The sequence below is a fragment of the Panthera onca genome, chromosome X (genome assembly GCF_046562875.1).
Source record: "Panthera onca isolate mPanOnc1 chromosome X, mPanOnc1 haplotype 2, whole genome shotgun sequence".
NCBI classification, from domain to species: Eukaryota; Metazoa; Chordata; class Mammalia; order Carnivora; family Felidae; genus Panthera; species Panthera onca.
Genome location: NC_138357.1, coordinates 38,096,647 through 38,118,110, shown reverse-complemented (window position 1 = coordinate 38,118,110; position 21,464 = coordinate 38,096,647). Strand labels below are relative to the sequence as shown.

Below are 21,464 nucleotides of genomic sequence, written 5' to 3'. Positions count from 1 at the left end.
GTTAACACTACTTATGAAGTTGTTCAGCCCAGCCCCCATATATACATTTTCCCCTTCTTTGTCCCTATTTCTATTTCTGTAAGGGAGAAAAATCAGGAGGTAGGAACAAGCAACAGATGGACTGTGTATGTGTGTGCGTGCGTGTGTGTGTGTGTGCACGTGTGTGTGTGCACGCGTAAAACAGGGAGGGAGGATGGGGCGGGGTGGGGGGGAGTGGTGGCAGATGCTTGCTGAATGACTTCAGTGGTAAAACCGGATTGGGCAAAATCGGGAATGAATGACAGGGGTGAAGGTGCTCCGTTCCAATGTTTTGGTTTTTTTTTTTCTTTTCTGCCTTGAAAATGGGCCAATTTAAAATGCACTTATTAAAGGCTTGGATTTGGAACTATACCAAGCCCCCTGAAGTGGCGGTACAGAAACATTCTCTTCTAACTGATTACAAGGAAGATGGAAACATCTACTTTTATTACAGAAGACGGTTGGATCAAAGGTCACTCCACAGAAAATATGTCCATTGAGTACATACGCCACGATCAAGGAAACGCTCAGAGAGGTGGCTTCGGGCCTGCACAGGAGGAAATCTGAACTCCTCCTCTGGCTTGCTCTTTTTTCCCAATTAACTACAAATTGTTCTGGGAGGCACTAAGAAAACCTGGAGCTTCCACAAGGAAGTAGGGGGTAGGTAAAATGGGCTTCTTAATGGTTTCTAACAGGCCTACACATAAAGGAGAGGGGCAAAAGGAGGTTCTCACGATTTGGGGTTCTTCAATGACCCATGTAACCAGGAATCAGTACTACCATCATCAGGACTTTTCTCGAACCAAAAGTATTTCTTGTAGCTACGGACACCTGAAGCTTGTCCACGGGTATCTGAGATACCCCATCCACCCCTGGGTTCCCTTCTACATAGCGCACATCAGCAACGCCACCAAGTTGCCACCGATCCATGTACGACCCACGATCCTAATCATGAAGGAACGGCTGGTGCACGCACATGCGCATACATGTGCACACACACACACGCACACGCACACACACACCAAGCTCATTCCAGCACAAGTGGAGGAACAACACTAGCCAAACAGCGGCTCGGCTTTGAATGCTGCCCCTTGCAAACTATCCGAACAATTACAAAGAAATAAGGAAATCTTCATATCTGCTAAAAGCAAACACAGAATTGGCATGCATGGCTTTCCCTTAAATTTAGTTGTCTTTGCCGTTATGGGCTATGATTACAGACAAAAAGCAGTGTTATGAACCGGTACCTCAAAGACCGAGAACTATTTCAAATGATCAGTCCTTAGCAAAGAGAAATCCGTTCTAGCGGTAAAGACAAGCACAAGGTTTCTGTGTCTTCAGTATGAAATATCAGGATTATCGATAAAAAAGAGTTGCTTAAAATATGCCGTAACATTTCGTTTAAAATATAATTAGAATGTCTGGTCCACATTGAAATTATTAATGTAAGCATAACTGTTAAAAAGTTATCAAAAGACTGATTCTATTGAATTGGCCTCTGCTATTCATTTTGTTTCCTTCTGGAGGTTTCTGTTTGGCAGTGACAGCATGATTTCTAAACTACGTTATTCTTCTGCATTTTTTTTTTTTTTTTGGTAAATTTTCTGCATGTGTTTTTTAGACAAAAGAAAAATCACCAGTTTATAAAAAGGGAGCCTGAAGAGTTTGCTCCTGAAATACAGACACGAGGTTTTATAAAAAGGATATTGGTTTCTTGCTATAAAAAGCGACCGAAAGGTGTCAGACCTGAAAACAAATTCTCACAGTGTTTTCAGTGTTGGCTGTTTACAAGGCATTCAATAGAACAGAGATAGATGGATACCGTACAGTTTTGTGTAATAACTCGCTATGTTAGCATCCTAGAGGAATCGGGTATATGAAGTCCCTCACCACCAATTCTTAATTGCTTATTGATTCCAAAGTGCCCCACTGGAGAGATCGACAAGAAATTCACTGTGCTTTAGAAACTCTACTGAAATGTCTACAGTGTTTCTCACTCAGTTCTGCCTAGTCTCTTTTTAGCTAGCCCTGCACGGGGATCCTAAACATCTGGTGTCAGAATTACAAGTTGCTGGTGTTTCTCCCCCTTGACAGCCAGAATTGTTGTGGGACAACAAACTGGGGGCTCAATCAGGAGTGAAGAGCGAGCCTGGGGAGCTGCCTTGCCGTCCTCCCGGGAGTCTCCAGCATTCTTGAGATCGGGAGACAAGGGGCACTTGTGTTTGTCACTCTTGGATTTGCCAATGAGTTTCTTTCCCACATACACATTTGAAGTGCTATGTATGTAAACAACCCTCTACAGAAGGAAGACTGTCGCGTGTATGAGCAAAGTGAGGCAGGGGAGAAATAGCACAGGCGCCTACGTGTTCAATAGAAAGGTCATGGACTAGCACGTTTTGCATCCCCGGAAAGTTACCCCAAAGGATGGTTATCAATCTATCTCTTATGGTTGGTTAACTGTGGATCAGTGGCCCAGAGGAGAAATCACAGGAAAATAAACCCAACATATTACAGTGTGTTTTTAAAAATAACAACAACAAAAAAATAAAAACTTGAAAGCACCAGTAGCCGTGTTGGACCCTTGAGCAGAAGTACCCTATTGTAACGGTAAGCTTGGATTTGTACTCTGGACTCTGAACGTTCTCTTCTCCTTCACATGGAATCACCGAGCGAGTCTGAGTCATCCAAGGACAGAGGCAGGTACAGATCCTGTTAAGAAGATAAGACATCAAGTTAACTCTCCTTTTCTTGTCATCTTAGGCTCTGCAATGAGCTGCTTTTTTAATTAGTATTTTCTCTAATTTTTTAAAATTCTTATTTATTTTGAAAGAGAGAGAGAGAGAGCATGAGCAGTGAAGGGGCAGAGAGAGAGAGGGAGAGAGAGAATCCCAAGCAGGCTCTGTGCTGTCAGCGTGGAGCCCGATTCAGGACTCGAACTCACAAACAGTGAGATCATGACCTGAGCCGAAATCAAGAGCCGGATGCTTAACCAACTGAGCCCCCCCAGGCGCCCCTCTGATTTTTATCTGGAACTAATTATAGGTTCATAGGAAGCTGAAGTATAGGGAGGTATACTTGTGCCAATATATCCTTCACTCAATTTCCCCCAATGGTAATATCTGGCCGTTTTCCACGCAGTCATGTGTGTGTGGAGGGGTGTAGTCTTATGAAATTTTACCACATGTGTATATCAGTGTGACTATCACCACAGCTGAGACACAGACCTGTATCCTTGTCAAAGGGCTCCCTCATGCTACCCCCCACCCCCCTGCTTAGAGTTACATTTTCCCCTCCCCATCTCCCACCTCTAAACCTCCCTGGCAACCAATAATCTGTTTCCCATTTCTACAGTCTTGTCATTCCAAGAACGTTATATAAATGGAATCATACAATATGTAACCTTTTGGGACCAGCCCTTCCCATTCAGCATAATCCCCCGGAGATTCATACAAGCTGGAGCGACAGTTCACTGCTCTATATTGCTTGAGCAGTATTCCACAGTGCGGTTATAGCACAGTTTGGTTAACTCTTCACCCACTGAAGGGCGTAGGGGTTATTACAAACAAAGCTTGCAACAAACTGGGGCACCTGGGTGGCTCAGTCGGTTAAGTATCTGACTTCAGCTCAGGTCATGATCTCGAGGTTTGTGAGTTCCAGCCCCGTATCGGGCTCTGTGCTGTCAGCTTAGAGCCTGGAGCCCGCTTCAGATTCTGTTTCTCTCTCTCTTTCTCTCTCTGCCCCTTCCCTGCTCATTCTCTGTCTTTGTCTGTATCTCAAAAGTAAATAAACAACAAAAAAAAATTAAAAAAAAAAACTTGCAATAAACACTCCCATACATGTTTGGGACGTTCATGCACGTATGAACGTAAGTTTTCATTTCTCGGGAATAAATGCCCAAGAGCACTGCTGCTGAGTCGCATCGTAATTGCGTGTTTCATTTGTAAAGACTGCAGTGTCGTTTTCCAGAGTGTGTGTACTACTTACGTTCTCCCCAGGAAAGTATTAGTGATCCGGTTTATCTACACCCTCAAAGGTATTTGGTGTTTGCGCCACTTTTTTATTTTAGCGATTCCCGTGGGCTTGTAGCGCTATCTCGTTGTGATTTTGATTTGCATTTTCCTGATGGTTAACGGTGTTAAACATCTTTTCATGTGCTCACTTGACATCTGTAATTCCTCCTCAGTGAAACGTTTCTTTGGATCTTTTGTTTATTTTCTAATTGGATCTCTTCCTGTTGAGTTTTAACAGTCGTTTTTATATTCTACATATGTCTCTGGGTAGATATGTGGCTTGCAAGTTTTGTTTTTTCTCCTACTCTGTAGCTTGTCTCTTCATACCTTTAGCGTGGTCTTTGACAGAGCAAAAGTTTTGAATTTTGATGAGGTCCAATTTATTATTTTTATTATTATTATGGATAGTGCTTTCATTGTCAACAAGATCTTCTACATTTCTTTCTACATGTTGTACACTTACATCTATAGTCTGTTTTTGAGTTGTTTTTTGCAGACCATGTGAGGTTTAGGTTAGGGGTCATTGATTGGGATCGTGCCTTTTGTCAAAAATCAGTGGTGAATAAACCCTATATCATATATATATATATATATATATATACACACACATATATATATACCCTATATCATATATATATATATATACACACATATATATATATACCCTATATCATATATATATATATATATATATATATATATATATATGTTCATTTCAGGCTCCCAGAGAACTGCCAGGCCCTGAACAAATGCCTGGCCCAGAAAATGTAACCCGTATTCCCACTTCTAACGTATTTCCTAATGCTCTTCTATTTTGCATCAAGAGTTAGGATCCATGGCTCCAATACTGCCCAGCTTTGTCTGTCTTGAGGAAATGGGGAGATGACATGACATTGGTTTTTCCCATTGTCCCCAGAGCTGTATTTGGAGGTACTTGTGATTCCTCTTGGACTTACTTCACCCATAGTCTAAATCAGTGATTTTCAAAACTCTGTCTCTCCCTCTCTTCGCCTTCTAAATCCTCCATTGAAGTGAAATTTTGTTTGGAAACCCAATACATAAAATAAATAAAAGTGTAGTTGTTGTAGTTGAATCAGACAGGGGTGAGGGGGGCAGAATCTCACCCATCTCCAAATGAAACAGTTTGAAAACCACTGTTATCATTCACATTATCAGCAAGATACTAAAGGGAACTGAAAAATTTAAGGTCAACTGCCTGGATATTTAAGACACCCTCCTTGGTATAGTACAAACAGAGAACTTCAATAGAAAGCTGTCCAAAAAATTGGAGCATACGGCTTCTCCGTGACTTAGAGGAAAAAGGACAAGAATAGGGAAGAGAAGCATTAAGAATACTTCTTACTGTGGGGCGCCTGGCTAGCTCAGTCGGTAGAGTGTGCAACTCTTGATCTTGGGGTTTTAAGTGCGATCCCCATGTTGAGTGTAGAGATTACTTAACAATAAAATCTTAGGGAAAAAAAAAGAATGCATTTTGCTGAGAAGGAAGTGGCAAGAAAACTTTTAGGCAGATTCAATGGAAAGAGGAGCGAAGTATATTCAGAAACCTGAGCTTTTAGCCCTGGATAACTACTACTGTGGCATTGAACAAGTCTTTGAATCTTGGTGTCTTCATCAAGAAAATTCAGACTTTGGGATGGACAATATGTAAGGTCTCTTCTACCTCTCAGGCTATTATTTGGGACTCTCCAGGGAACACTTAATTATTTCAAAGCACAAGAAAGGCAACTACAGCAAATAGACTTACTTGTCACCAACCGGCCATCCCTTCACTATAAATCAGGAGCTAGCAAACTTTTTTTGTAAAGGGCTAGATAGTAATTATTTTGGGTTCTCTTGGCTGGTCACATTTGATCTCTGTCATGCAGTCCTGTTTGTTTGGGTTTAGTTTCTTTTATAACTCTTTGAAGATGTAAGAAACATTTTTTTTTTACATCAGGGCGTGGTGGGGGGCATCCCCAAACCACCAGACCACAGGCAGGATTTGGCACCCTTGTTCTAAACTACTAAACACAATCTCTTATAAAACTGACAAACAGGTAGGAAGTGCAAGGCCAAGGAAACAGTAGGAGTTCAATAAAAACTTGTAAAATTGAACTGAGGCAAACCGGCATACGATTGAGTCACACCTTTGAAGGGATTTTAGTCCTCTCGTACTTGAGTCAAGTGAAAATTGGACATAGTCTAAAGTATCCTTGAGCTCTAGCTGCCCAGAACAGTGAAGAAAGACTCTGAAAGTGTGCTCCCACATAAAGGCAGTGACACTGGAAAAATTGTCAACATCGACTTTTTCAAAACTCTGGAAATTAACCAAAAGCTTGCAGCAATCCAAGAGGTGTTTATTCAAGAAAAATGGCTGAATGCTAGTAAGAGTACGAAAATGTGTAGTGCTTTAGCTTCTTCTATTTCGCTTCTTTATGTCTGCTCCGGGTAGCTTTGAAAGCCAACAGCCTCGGGGCACCTGGATGGCTCAGTCAGTAAAGCATCTGACTCCTGATTTTGGCTCAGGTCCTGATCTCATGGTCTGTGAGATAGAGCCCCGCACTGGGGTCTGTGCTAGCAGTGCGGGGCCTGCTTGGGATTCTCTTTCCCTCTCTGCCCCTCCCCTATTCGCTTGCTGTCTTTCTCTCTCAAAATAAATAAACATTAAAAAGAAAGGAAGAAAGCCAACAGCCTCACAATTATGGTATCTGAAAACAGAAATGCAGAATGAGTTGGAAGCTCCCCGAAATGCCCCATTCCTAGAGAATTGTCACTATTCAGCCTGTCCGGTAGCTCCTTAGAAATTCCCACTTGTAGGGCTCTCCTTTGTTTGACCTGACGCAGAGCACACTCACTGCGAACAGCCTTTTCAGGGAGGCTTAATCAGCTGCAATTGTTTAAAATCACAGCTGCCGAAAGTAGAGGAACCCATTGGGGCAAATGAAGCTGCTCAAAACCTTAAAAGGAAAAGCTAGAGAATTAATGTCCATAGGAGACTTTGAAAAGCTCCAACATGTTTCCAGGAATCTCTAAGACATGGCACATGTTTAGGACTGGGTGTATTCTGGGAAGAGCCCTAAGAGGGCCCTAATCTCTCATCTCTGGTTGGCCTTGAGGCCCTGCACAAGCAGCAAATGAAGGCTAAGGCAAAGTTATAAACTGCCTGACAGGGCACTGAAATCACGCCCCAACACACACACACACACACATACACACACACACACACACACACACACACACACACACACACAGAGTGTCTTGGCCAAGGCAGGGAGCCTTATTGGATCAATGCGTTGAATAAAATCTAGCAAAATTATCCTTCAAGAATGAAGGAGAAAATAAGACATCCCCGGATAAACAAAGAGGATCCATTGCCAGCAGACATATCCTCCAAGAAATACTGAAGAGAATCCTTCAGGGAGAGAGGAAAGGACAATAGACAGTAATTCAAATCCACATAAGAAGGAAAGAACACTGGTAAAGGTAAATACATAGGTAAATACAAAAGGCAGAACAAATTGATTTTTGGAACTCTTCTGTTATCCAGTTCGAAAGACAACTGCATGGAAGTATAATTATATAAGTGCGTTGACGGACTTATTATGTATAAAGATGTAATTTGTATGTCAATAAGAGGACAAAAGAAAGGGGGAAGGACAAAGATATACTATAGTAAATGGTTTTTATATTCAGTTGAAATTAAGTTGATACTATTCCAAAGTAGATTGCATTAAGATATTAATTTGTACCCCCCAAGGCAGCCACCAAGAAAATAACTCAAAATAAAATTAGTAAAAATACAACAAGGAGATTAAAATGGTATGTGTTAGGGGAGCCTGGGCGGCTCAGTTGGTTAAATGTCGACTTCGGCTCAGGTCATGATCTCGTGGTTCATGAGTTCGAGCCCCGCGTCAGGCCCTGTGCTGACAGCTCAGAGCCTGAAGCCTGCTTCAGATTCTGCGTCTCTCTCTCTCTCTCTCTGCCCCTCCCCCCACTCACACTCTGTCTCTCTCTCTCTCTCTCAAAAATAAACAAACATTAAAAAAAAATAAAATGGTATTGTTAGATATTAGAAAAATATGTCACACAATAAAGAGCAGAAATTAAGGAATCAAGGAACAAAAAAGACATAAGACATATAGAAAACTACAAAATGGCAGATGTAATTCTTACCTTACCAGTAATTACATTAAACATAAGTAAATTAAGCACTCAAATGAAAAGGCAGATTGATGGAATGGATTTAAGAAAAAACAACATGATCCAGCTCTATGGTGCTTGAAAGAGACACAATTTAAAGACACAAATCCATTGAAAGCAAAAGGATGGAAAAAGACTTACCATGCAGTTAGTAAATAAAAGAGAGCTGGAGAGACTATACTAATAACAGAAAAAACAGACTTCCAGGCAAAAATTGTTACTAGAGACAAATAAGGACATTTTGTAATGATAAAAGAAGTCCAAACATCTGAAAACATAATTATAAACATATATGTGCCTTAACAAAACAGCACCAAACTATGTAAAGCAAAAAGCACTTAAGTGAAGTAATAAACAGCTCAACCATTATAGTTAAAGACTTCAATACTCCACCTTCAATAATGTACAGAATAACTAGGCAGAAGACCAACAAGGAAAGAGAAGACTTCAACAACACTACAAACAATTACACATCTATAGAATACTCCATCCAACAGCAAAATACACATTCTTCTCAAGGGCCCATGGAACATTCTGCAGAATAGATTATATGCTAGGTCATAGAACAAGTCTCAATAAATGTAAAAGGATTGAAACCATACAAAGTATGTTCTTTGACTACAGCAGAATTAAATTAGAAAGGAATAACAGAAAGATATTTGGAGGGGGCAGGGCGCTTGGGTGGCTCAGTCGGTTAAGTTCCACCTCTTGATCTCAGCTCAGATCTTGATCTCAAGGTTTTGAGTGTGAGCCCCACCCAGCGTGGAGCCTGCTTTAAAAAAAAAGAAAGAAAGAAAGATATTTGGGAAATTTACAAATATGTGGAAATTAACAAACTGCTAAATAGCCAATAGGTCAAAGAAGGAATCACAAGGGAATTTAGAAAGGACTTTTGAGATAAAGGAAAATGAAATAACAATACAGGAAAAGTTATGAGATGCAGCCAAAGCAGTGCTCAGAGGGAAGTTTATATGAAATGTTCAGAATATGCTAACTCATCGAAACAGAAGATTAGTGGTTGCCAGGGGTTGGGTAGAGGGAGAAGGGGCTATGACTACTCTCAAGGGTGATGAATATATTCTTGTTCAACTTTGTGATTACTACTAAAGTGCATACTTTAAAAAGGTGAATTTGACAGTATGTGAATTACATCTCAATAAGCTGTTACTAAAAAAAAAAAAAAATAGTACCTTTGAAAATCCCTTACGCTGACAACTGAATACTATGTGATTCCTGACCATGCCACCCTACACAGCAATATGCGCACATCTATGAATAATGTATATAGTAATAGCCAGAATGTAATGATGTGTGCAAACGTAAGAGACAGTTTGTGGTAGTTTTGTTCTAGGAATATATTGTGACTGTTGATGAATTCCATTAGATACAAGATCTTTCAGGGTTCTTTATGGTTCTAAAATTCTATAAAATAGAAGTCAAATCATTGCATGTTGTGTTGTATTAGTCAGACCAAAGGAAGAGAAATGAGACAGATGCTGCCGTGTTCATGAGGTCCCTGGGCATTTGGGGGACAATATAGAAGGGCCTTTTTCACCCTGGAGGCCACTTTGAGTCGCACCACACTGACCCACTGGGACTTTAGCTCTTGATTATTCATGCAACAAACCCTTCCGTGTAGTTGGTTGGCTGGGGGAAATAATTATAGAAGAAGATTATTTCAGACCTATATTTCAGAGGAAGAGGGGACAGGCCTAGGGATAGCATCGTGAGGAGATTGCACTCGGGACGGGTAAGGTGAGGTGCAGACTATGGAGAGAATCCATAGGACTAGGCTTGGGAATGAACTTCTGTGCTTCTGTCCTCCATCCACTTATTTAGTATTCAAAATATATTTTCTTGCGTGGGTAGAACAATGTTCAGGAAAAGAAATTATCTCAACACTGTTTTTGTTGATCGATATGTAGAAATACAGAAACACACATATTGCTTAACAATACAAATAATTTGCACCTGAAATTCATTTTCTTGGTCCCTTGGAGCCCCACAGAACAAAATGTTTGTAACAAATACAGCTGTGCTGGCGATACTATTGCGTTAGAGAAAACAAAAACTTGGTCTCTGGTCCAAGGAGCTTATAGTCCAAAGGAAGTCAGAGAGGAGTTTTTGAGAAACCTGGCTTCTAGTTTGGGTTTGCTTTTTCCCAAACGTGCCCGGCACTTTGCTGATGCTGTGGTTTTGTTCTTGAAAATGTTGCAATGCCCATTCTCTTCACCAGCCATCAAAAGCCTACCCAGGCTTCAAGGCCCCACTTAAATGTCACCTAGTCTGCAAAACGTTCCCCATCATCCACCCTCCCCCAGTCAGATGCCTTTCTCACCACCCCTCTTTGTGCTCCTATAGTCCTTTTGTTCGCTCTTGATTACACTACCAAAATCCATTTAGAGTGGTGTCTGTGATTTAAGGGTCAGGACCCTGCTTTATTCATCAAACTATCTCTCCAAGCACTTATAGGATGACAGAAAAAAGGTCTGGAAACATAGAGGAGAACGTACATTTAAATCTGAGCCGAAGTCAGTCACTCCACGAACTGAGCCACCCACACGCCCCAGTTATATTTTCAAATAATATGTCAAATATATTTCCCTTCGATCTCTAGACAACTTTGCAAGCAAAGTGCTTCCAAATTTAAAGGCATGGGTGCAAATCACTAATGTGGAAAAAAATTTTTTTTTAAATAAACAAAAGAGTTTCACTCTACGTCTAGGCTTTTTGAACATCTTTAATGTGCTACCTTCTCCAACGTGTTGAATCACACTGGGGTTGTCTTTAACCTCGGCACCCGAGTTTTCTCATTTGTAAAGTGGAAACGCCACTTGCCCCATTTCTCCCACAGTGTTATCATCAGGGCAAATGGGAAAATGACTAGCAAAAGGATGAAGCAGTATAGAAGTGCAAAATGTTGTTCTCATTAACTATCCAAGGATTTACTTTGTGTCCATATTGTAGCAGTTGAGTATGCGGACTTTGGCTAACCCCATCACAGCTGCATTAAAGAGGATTCTCCATGAGCTGCTTAAGAGGGGAAGCCAAGAGGCTGATTACAGCTTAGGGCCCTGCCACAGCCATCAAAAGTTACCAAAGGGATGCTGGGACTTCAAGTTTGTTTCCAATTGCGCAGGAGGAAAGTCATGGCCTCAGCCACCTGCTTCCTGTCTCCACCATGACTCACACCTTTCAGGTCCACTTGGATGGATGTTCAGATGAGAACTGCTTAGGCCTACTGCCCAAGGACCTTGACGGTGCTGAGGCTCAGGTAGCTGTGTAAAAGGAGGAGCAAGAAGCTGAGGCCTGAGACCCAGGGGTCTTGAGCCAAGGTCACAAGATACTCTGTAGCTTATTCAGAAACACCAGTTCACCCTCCATCATTGGTGGTGTAAGCATGAGGCTATTGCCTCCTTACAGGATGAACCAATAAGAGACACGCAACATCACTTCCGTGTCAATTCTGCTCCCAATGCGTAATATGGACTTGCTCACAAGGAAACATCGGGCACACCTAAATCAGAGGACATGCTACCAAAGAACTGGCCTGTACTCTCCATTTCTACAACACGCTGTCAAAAAGAAAGACTCGATCACTTTTCAAGATTAAAGAAGACTGAGAAGGGACATACCAACTGAAGGCGATGTGGGATCCCGGATTGGATCTTGGACCAGGAAAAGAATGTCCTTGGGACAACTGATGAAGTTTGAATATGCGCTGCAGGGGTATAATAGTGTTTCACCAGTGCCAAGTTCCTGATTTTGATAACTGTACTGTTGTTATGAATGAAAATGTCCTCATTGTTAGGAAATACACACTGAAGTATGTAGGGATAAAAGGGTATGATGTCTGCAACTTAATATCAAGCGGTTAAAAAAAATGGTAAAGTGTGTGTGTATATGTGTGTGTGTGTGTGTGTTAAAAAATTAGTACGAGGCTCACCAAAATCCAAATGTTTCTGAAAAGTTCACCAAAATCCAAAAGCTGGCTCTAGAAAATTCTATAATTTATTACTTAATGGTTGTCTGCGTCACTGTCAGAAAAAAAACAAAGAGTACTTTTAAAAATAAGAGGAGGCACTAAAAAATCCCACAGTGAAGAAAACAGCGAGGCTCTGACCGTGCTGCCCTCCTACAGTTTGTTCTAGTCCCTCAGTGGTTAAATTCATTTGGAGAATTGAGTCAAAACAAAACACCCCCACAACCAGCCTGCAGACCCAACCAGGAGAAATTGTTTAACAAGGCCAGCACTCCACCTCAGCACAAATGAACTGAGCACGTCAAATAAATGTGCAAGCAGCCCCTTCCCTTTGGGAAGGTACTGATGAAAGGTGCTGGGACAGGTCACACTTCTTGGAAGGACAGTAAGGGCAGAAACGCATAGGGCAAAGCTACAGTAAGAAGCAGGGTAGCATTGGGGCGCCTGGGTGGCTCCGTCGGTTAAGCGTCCGACTTCAGCTCAGGTCATGATCTCACGGTCCGTGGGTTCGAACCCCGCGTCGGGCTCTGTGCTGACAGCTCAGAGCCTGGAGCCTGTTTCAGATTCTGTGTCTCCCTCTCTCTCTGACCCTCCCCCATTCATGCTCTGTCTCTCTCTGTCTCAAAAAATAAATAAACATTAAAAAAATTTAAAAAAAAAAAGAAGCAGGGTAGCATAGGAGCTGCTCACAATTACTGAAAGCTGACGGCAAGAGGAGCTTTTATCCAAGCCACAACCTCCCCGTAACATTAGCTACACGGACAGTTCAGCAGACCCTCTTTTGGGGAAACAAAATAGCTAAGCAGGACAATTAGAAGGTTCTGGTCGGGGTCAATACCAGAGAGTTAAAGGGGTCATTAAAGGAACGGAACAGGAACTAGGAATGACAGGACAGGTAATGGTCAGATTAACCAGGAAATTAAAGCCCTAGTGGAGAGAGAAGAAAATGAAAATGAATGTCAGGCAGCGGTGTGCTGTTAAATGTTTAACAACTGATTTTCGGGGAGGTGGCGTGGGGGGGGGGGGGTGGAAACAATGGCCTTGATTGGCAGTGCTTGCTGATTTCCATAGTGCAAATACTTCCACCACCACTGAATTTTGGTTACCAACAGGATGTCGTTGAGCACAGAGCTGGGGAAGCAATGTTCACCATCGCCTCTCGTGAGCTAGCATGAACTGGCTCCAGCATACTGCTGGTAACCTGGGTGCCAGTCTTACGTGTGACACTACGTAGCTGTGTCACCCTAGTAGCTTAACCCTCCTGGCTCTTAATTTCCTCCCCTGCAAAATGCCAACCTCACAAGCTTATTGGGAGAATCAAAGGAATCTCATGTATCTCCATCTAAAATCTCTTTCAGGTCTGAACATCTATGGTTCCATGATGGAGTTGGCCACATCGGTGGCTTTTCGCCTTTTACCATCTCAACCCAAGTCTTCTGAGCAGGAAGAAGTCAAAAGAATCCTAGAGGAAGCTGCTCCACAGTGGGGTCATCAGAGCAGAAACCATGTTCACATCGCCTCAGAGATGAGGTTCAAGGCAGTGACCTCTTCAGATTTTCTATACAGAAGAGACTTCTGGGTGCGAATCTGCTTGGAAAGTAGGGCTAGAGAGTTTACAAAGTTCTATTCTTTTAGTGGCATACTTACTTTGAGTGACTTAGATGTGTAAATGGTGCCCAGGGTCAATGCGGCATGTATGTGCCCTCTCTTCCTACGCTGTACCAGAATCTGCCTGGGAGTGCAGAATACACAGCAAAACTAGGGTCTGTTCATATTTTGACGTCCAGCAAATCTAAAGGGAGTAACTCAGTGCTAACTTTCTTTGATGCTGTCTTTCACTTCCACGGACTGGTGCCTGGGGACATATGTTGCCCTCAATGCCCTCTTTGCTATGCCTCTGAATTGGAGCGAAAAGAGCCCAGCTCATCCTCTGAGCCATCATTTGGTGATACCATTAAGTACTAATGGATGTTTGGGACCTTTGTTACCTCTTTTGGTTAAGTGTCAATGGGAGTAGATAAACGTGTTTGGCGGGGGCGGGGAGAGGTGGGTATGTGGGAGGAATAAATAAAAGTGACCAGAAGCTTGGCCCCTGCTAGGATTCCCAGGTCTTCAAGCTCGAGGACCAGATGAAGGGAAATTCTGGCCTTGGTGCACTGTCGAAGTTGGATGGCGGAGCAAACCCTCACCCAGCCATTCAAAGAAGTCCGAGTGCAAAGGGGTTTAGTAAGGTATAAGAGACATAATACCTTGTGCTTCCGGAGGCTGCCAGGACTGGTGGGCGTGGAGATGGGTGACTGTTTAGACTTGGGGGTGGAGAGCTGGCTGCTGGAGGTCCCGTTTGCTAGCCCAAGGCAAGAGAAAAGGAAGGGATAAGAATCAACAGCATACAAAAGAACCAGTTATCCTTCCCCTCCGAAGACACGAAGAACATTCAAGCAAGGTACACAGACAACCAAGTGATTTGATGAGCGGAACAAAGGTGAAAAGAAACACATTCCTCAGAAAGGCCAGAACTGCAATCCTCAGTTAATTAGATCCTGGAGCAGTGCAGGGCCATAATCCTCCCACCCTTTCCCCTGAGCGCTTCCAATTACAGGGCTCTGGTTCTTTTCAAACCTTTCTCATATTCATTCCCAAGTTTGACCCTAACACCATCTCTGGGAGGTAGTCTGGGAACATAGGATTTCGTTTCAAGGTTACAAGTGAGAAAAAAAGTGAGGCACAAAGCAGATGATGTGGCAGATAGCCAATCTCTCCCCACTGTCTCTTTTTGTTCTCACCTCCCTGCCACCCCACTCTCTCTTCCCGGCCGCATCCTGGCTGAAAAGAACAGAAAGAAACAAAGACAAAGGGAGCTTACTCAGGAAGAAGAACGGAAAAGAAAGTGGAAGAAGAAAACAGCGTGAGACGTAAAGAAACACTTGGACAGCAAATGGGCAGAGGAGGGAATCAAAAAAAGAAGGAGAGAAAGAGATCAGGAGTGGAGGAGAGGGGACACGGGGAAGACAGAGTCAGATATTAGAAGAAAATAATGAAGACGTTTGAAATCGGGAGAAAGGCACAGAGACAGAGGAAAACAGACAGTGATGGCCAGAGTCAGGGTGCACCCCCATTTCTCTCTAGGCCGACACAATGCTGAAAAATGAGATGGTTTAGTATGTAACATCTTGATGCTCCATCGTGTTGGCAAATGTTGTATATCCCCTTTGCTAATGAGCTTTTTAAATATACCATCATGTAAAAAAAAATATGGTGCATGGGATGGAACAATTAAACAGCTTTCGAGTGGACTCATGTTTAGACATCTCATGCTAGAGTTAATTGTTTCTTAAATCTAAGGACCCATATTGTTAATCAGAGATATTCTGAAATGTACTTTAGAAATAAAGGGATATTTAAAAAATATCCCAAAGGTCTGTGGGGGCAGGGAGAGAGAGAAGGAGGAGGAGAGAAACGAGAAGGAAGAGAAGGCGGGAGGGAGGAAGAGAGAGAATTGAACACGTGAAGCAGGAGAATAGCCTGAGGGCGTTGCTGTTCATCCCACACACATCGGAAAGCTTAAACTGTTGTATCACGAATATTTCCTGAGGATATACTTTCGCTTCTTCACTTATGGTCATGTTTCCCTAGGTTCTGGAACCTGAGTATCAACTGTAGAGATGGAAGAGACATCAGTGGGGTGGTTGCTGAGTTTATCCAAGAGCAAGTAAGCTGAAGAATGGGCGTGTAGGCATCCGCTGTCTGGCTTGACCTGTATCCTAGTGAATGCATCTCTCACCCACTCACTGAGAGGCCTCTGTCCCTGTTAGGGCTTCCTGGAAGTCATTCATTCATTTAGCCAGTAGTTACGAGGTGCTTTCTCTAAACCAGGCCAAGTTTTAGACATGGGGGTTTCAGAGATGAGAAGTCACGTCCCGTGGTGAAGCAGGCAAGAATACGGTGGGCTAAGTCCTATGGCAGAGCCATGCAGGGATAATTCTTAGAGGTGAGGAGAGGCTTTGAAATCAGGGGACTGGGAGGCACACAGGAGGAGGCAACACCTGAGAAAAATCTTGAAGGATGACTCTGGAATAACTGGAGACAAATCTATAGAGACCGAAAGTAGTAGAGCAATGGTTGCCAGAGGCTGACCAAGGTCAAGTGGGTAGCTGGGGGGAAATGAAGAGTGTCCACTAACAGATGCAGAGTTTATTTTAGAGGGGTAAAGATACTCTGGCAATAAATAGTGGAGACCGTTGCACAATTTTGTGGCTGACCTAAAATGCCTTGAGCTGTACATTCTAAATGAGCAAGTTAGTATGTGAATTGTATCTCAAAGCCCTTACAAAAAGATGAATTGGAGCTAGAGGGCAGAATGAGTATTCTAGACTTTAGGATTGTACCAGGAGGGGCAAGGACATGGAGGTGTACAAGAATACCGTACCTTTGAAGAGGGCAAATAGCTCAAAATGGCTCAAGCACAGGGTGCCGGGGTGAGCTCCAAGAGATGAGACCAGAGATGGCATAAAGGCCAGACCGTGGGGGCCTTTTGTTTGGGGTTGATTTGTGAAAGAAATCTGAGAGTGATACTATCAAATTTGCATTTTAAAACTATTACTCTAGCTATTGTAGGAAAGCTGGGCTGGGGGGGGGGGGGGTTGGGGTGGGCTGGGGTAAGGGTAGAAGCAAAGGAATTGGTTAGAAGACAATGCAATAGTCCAGGTGAGAGATGACCATGACTTAAGGGCGGGGGGGGGGGGGGGAGGGAGAGAAGGGACAACGTGGAAGACAGAGACCTAGAAGACAGTCAAGCCACCTTGTAAGCAACCCCAAGAAGAATGTGACTTGTGCTGGCCAGCACAGACTGTGAGAGCTAGGCTTGGCCAAGGTACTAAGCTTTCTAGTGAATAAGGGAGGCACTGTGGAAAAGGCCAGAGTGTGCGGAGCCACAGTGGGGCCAAGTAATCCATTAGAGGAAAAGGAAGGAGTTACAGCACACTTTCAGTGCCTGAAGGACCTAGCAGGTCCTTCCTAGCAGGCATTTTAAATCGCACCCCATAGTATTCGAGATAGAGAACAATCTGGGAGATCAGTCTGAGCTGATGTAATGCGCTCCCCAAGATCCCTGCCCTCAGCCACGGAGGCTAACAGATGTAGGCATCCCCAGGTAAGTTCTGGCATTTTGTTCCACATGATTGATGCCTCCCTTGGCAACAATAGATGGTAGTTCCCGGCATGTGTCAGTCATGGGACACAGCGGTGGTTACTACGCTCCCAATGTGCAAACTGTCTCTGTCCACCTACACTCTTCTCTAGCTGAGGATGAGCCTACCAGTCTTGCCAAAATGTAGAACATCGTGAACCACAAGCATGTCTGCTTGTGAGGCAGTTTCTACCCATTCATTGGCCACAGACCTGCACATACAGGTTCTTGTGCAACTTCTAGTACTTTTCTCAATATCCTCTGAAACTCTCTCACTTAAGAAGTTTAGGGGTAGTGCATAAATACATATTTTATCAATACCTCTCTTTCTATTCCCTGTGTGTGTCTGTGTTTATTCTCTGCCACTCCCCAGCTAGTCAATCTTAACCTTTATTGTGTCATCCACATTCGACAGGTGTTTTGAAAATCAGTTTCTTAATACTTTAACTGCCACTCACTGCATTGTTGAAAAAATGCACTTTCCCAGACTTCCTGATGGAAAAAAAAAAAAAAGAAACCAAAGACGAACACAGAGAAATGAAAGAACATAGACACGCACAAGCAAATGTCAATTCCTCACAAGCTGAAGGAGCTCCTGCATTTACAGACTAGATAAAAATACATTCATATGTGCATTTCTTCTATGGGTTCTGGGGGGGGCGGAATCTGGGAGGGTGCCATTTGATATGGATTCTGGTCAGGTAAAAGAAGGAGCAGGGAAAAACGCAAACAGGGCCTGATGAACTGTGCACTGGCTTACTTTGGCGAATCCACACAGAAAGCCATGACAGTTCATTGTGACAGTGAGTGGCTGGAAATAACTTGGTTGACATCCCTCACTGCCCCTTATTTTTCTTTACTAAATGCCTTTAGCTCTTGTCTCTGAGCTTCTAATTCTCAGCTGCAATTTGGGGATGCACTGGGGGAGACTGTGCCCCCTTTTAGTCGTCTCTCTTTCGCATGTCACTCCTCGGAACCACAGCGTTGTCTCACTGTTGTCACCTTTTATTTCCCCATAGTCCAAATTCTTTCATTCCTTTCTTATCATTGTATATATCCGTTTTTTTCCCTCTACAACAAGGTACATCACAACTTTGTAGTCTCCTAGGCCATCTTATCAACAAACACCAAGATAATAATTAGTGCGTTTTAAGTATCCGATAGGCCAGGCACTCTGCGTGCACTCCCAACCCCCCCCCCAAAAAAACCCCACTTTTAGTTGTATTCTCATTTCCAGTGGGGAAAGAGAATCTTGCTCCAGTTAGGGATAGCAAAGTCAGGATTTGAACACAGGTCTCTCTGATCCCAAAGCCTATGTGTGTTTCGGTTTGCTTTCAGTGTTTGCTACGTCACTCTTCCTTTTATAAATGAATTGCTTCTGGAACTCCTCCCCATGACAACTTTCTGACTCAGGAAGGAAGGGGGGGGGGGGAAGAAAAGTTGCTGTAGAGAAAAGAGAGATGAGTAGGACAAGGTAGAAGCAGACACCGGAGCTTAGAAAAAGTCTTCTGGACTTTTATTCCACTTATCTAGTTTAGATTAGAAGGTATTTAGCAAGCACTTCCTTTTATTCGCCAAAGAGACTGGCATGTAACTACCTTCAGGCCACAGAGCTCTCTGGGAAGACGGTATCTGTGTCTATTACTCCCCTCAGCTGGTGTCCCTCGGCTACGCAGCACAATGGCGGAGCTTGGCTCGGCATTCAGTCTTATCTCATTAGCTTCTCTGAATCATCGATGCCTGCCCTGGCCCCAGTGCTCATCTTCAAATCCTTGGCTGGGTCAGAATGGAGCAGGACAAATCCAAACAACAGATGGCTGTTCAGGTAACTAGGTTGACTTACCTATTTATAGGAATTTAAACGTATGGGGGGGAAAGGGGTTCCCAGGAGTGGGGAATAAGGTGGGTTAAGTCAGTTTCGAAAGAACAAGGAGAGGGTCCAATTTCTGGCATGGGCAGCCAAGGACAGAGTATGGTCACCAGCCAGCAGAGGTGATGCTGAGCTCCTAGACTATGGATTTCCTTGTCTGGAGGCTGGACTAGTCCTTGGAAACTGGGATGCAGCTGCGTGGAAGGTGGGTGTAAGTAGCCCCAGGTGTGGCAATTATAGAACTGTTTGGGCAGCGAGTTAGACATGTCATTATACTTTATGGGTTCAAGTTTGGATGGCCAGAAAGGCACAGAAAGAAAAGAGCCAGCTTGGCATCTGCTTTTTACCCAAACTTTGACAGGAGACCAAACTGATAATGCTCATTCACTTAGCTCTGACTTTTCCTCCCATTCGAATCACAATGCTTGAGCTCAACTCAAAAGCAAGCCTATTGGTTTTGGTTGAATGTCTATTTTGAAATATTGCTCACTAAAAAAAACCCAAACAAACCCATCTTAAAAAAGCCATGACAATAATTTGAGATCCACCTTAATAGTTGCAGTTGTAGGGGGGCCTGGGTGGTGTCAGTTAAGCATCCAATTCTTGATTTAGGCTCAGGTCATGATCTCACAGTTCGTGTGTTCGAGCCCCACGTCAGGCTCTGCGCAGAGCCTGCTTGGGATTCTGTCTCCCTATCTCTCTGCCCCTCCCCTGCTCTCTCTCTCTCTCTCTCTCTCTCAAAAATAAATAAATAAACATTAAAAAAAAACTTTAAAAATGAAAAACTTGCAGTTGTATTTCTACAAATGTTTTCAAAGCATTTTACCATATATGAATTCACATGATTCTCCTGATAACCTCAAGCAATGATGGCCAGGAATTAATGGTCTTCTTTTAATCATAAGAATATAGAGGTTCAGAGAGAGTAGGACTTGCTTCAAGAGTATAAATTACTTCTCCTCAATGGATATGGCCTCAGGGATTTACTTATAGATTCACTTCAAAATTGCCTTAAGGTGAGCACATCATATGCCTAATTCCCTAATGCCTTGCAGAGGGAGATCTCAATACACAATTCAGCCACTCCCTCATTTTTTCTTGTATTGAGATGCTCTAAGCGTTCTTGCATTCCAGTTCAAATACACCCCCTGTTTGCTCCCTACATATACAGGGAGTTTTTCTGGTAGGCCATCCAAGTAGAACCAAGGTGGTTTCAGCTTACTTCAGAACAAGGCCAAGACATAGAGCCTGTGGTTTTCACACATTCATTCCGAAGAGCCCTTGGGATGGGTGTCTGGATGGTTTGGCTAATTGTTTCTCGTCAGTGGAAAAGCTTGTGTCCCTCTCCCCAGACCCATCCATTAGGGAAGCAGGAGCAGTTCTTCACTGATTTGATCACAGCACTGGTTCCCACGCCAAATTCAATCCTAGGTTGTGAGATACCGGAACTTCAGGAGTTGGAACTTGAATTTTAAATCTATTTCCTACAGAGTCTTGGGCAGCATGCAGTTTGGAATGTTCCAAATAAAAAGAGAAATAAGAATTTTCCCGGTTGCAAAACAAACATGTGCACCCATGCCTGCAATATTTTGACACGGATCAGTTCCCCTCAAGAAGAAGACATCTTTAAGAAGACGGATGGAAGTGCCAGGATTGTTTTCTCAGACTTGATAATGCTGACAACATTTCCTTGCTGTTGAAGGTGGTTCTGCGGAGAACATATTTCTAGCGGAGCAAGCTTATTGTCAGAGTTCGCTACTGGTTTAATGGGGTAGAAACTAGAAAAAAAAAAAAAAACAACTACAGGGCTCTTAAGAGAGCACACACTCAAAGAGCACACACTTTGGAACCAGTCAAGGTTCCAAATCCTGGCTTAGCCTGGATGTGTGACCTGGCATGTAACCTAACCTCTGTAGGTCTTAGTTACCCCATCTGCAACATTGAACGATAATAATGCACATCTCAATTGTTGTTTTGAGGGTTACATGACAGACTATACATAAAACGCTTAGCTAAGTGCTTAGCATGTAGAAAGGGCTTCATAATTACCTCTTCTTCTCTTAATATTACTATTGCCACTACTAGAAATGGAAGGACATGAGTAACTATGCAATACATAGGCACCGAGTTAGGAAATCCCACTTCTGCGAGGGATGACTTATCAATCTCAACGGGCTGAGGACTTTCTTTGGCTAGCAG

At 43.1% G+C, this 21,464-nt stretch overlaps 1 protein-coding gene across 3 annotated transcripts in view; it reads right to left on the bottom strand.

Annotated features, from left to right (window-relative positions):
• Nucleotides 1-2,518: 2,518 nt before the first annotated feature.
• Nucleotides 2,519-21,464, bottom strand: part of DCX (doublecortin) — a 107,676-nt gene continuing 88,730 nt past the window's right edge. For all 3 annotated transcript variants that reach the window (XM_081794096.1, XM_081794098.1, XM_081794097.1), the window contains exons 6-7: nt 14,460-14,554; nt 2,519-2,727 (exon numbers count right to left, since the gene is read on the bottom strand). In XM_081794096.1, coding sequence (XP_081650222.1) covers nt 2,671-2,727; nt 14,460-14,554 — 152 coding nt within the window. In that variant the 3' untranslated portion in view covers nt 2,519-2,670. The remainder of the gene's footprint in view (nt 2,728-14,459; nt 14,555-21,464) is intronic.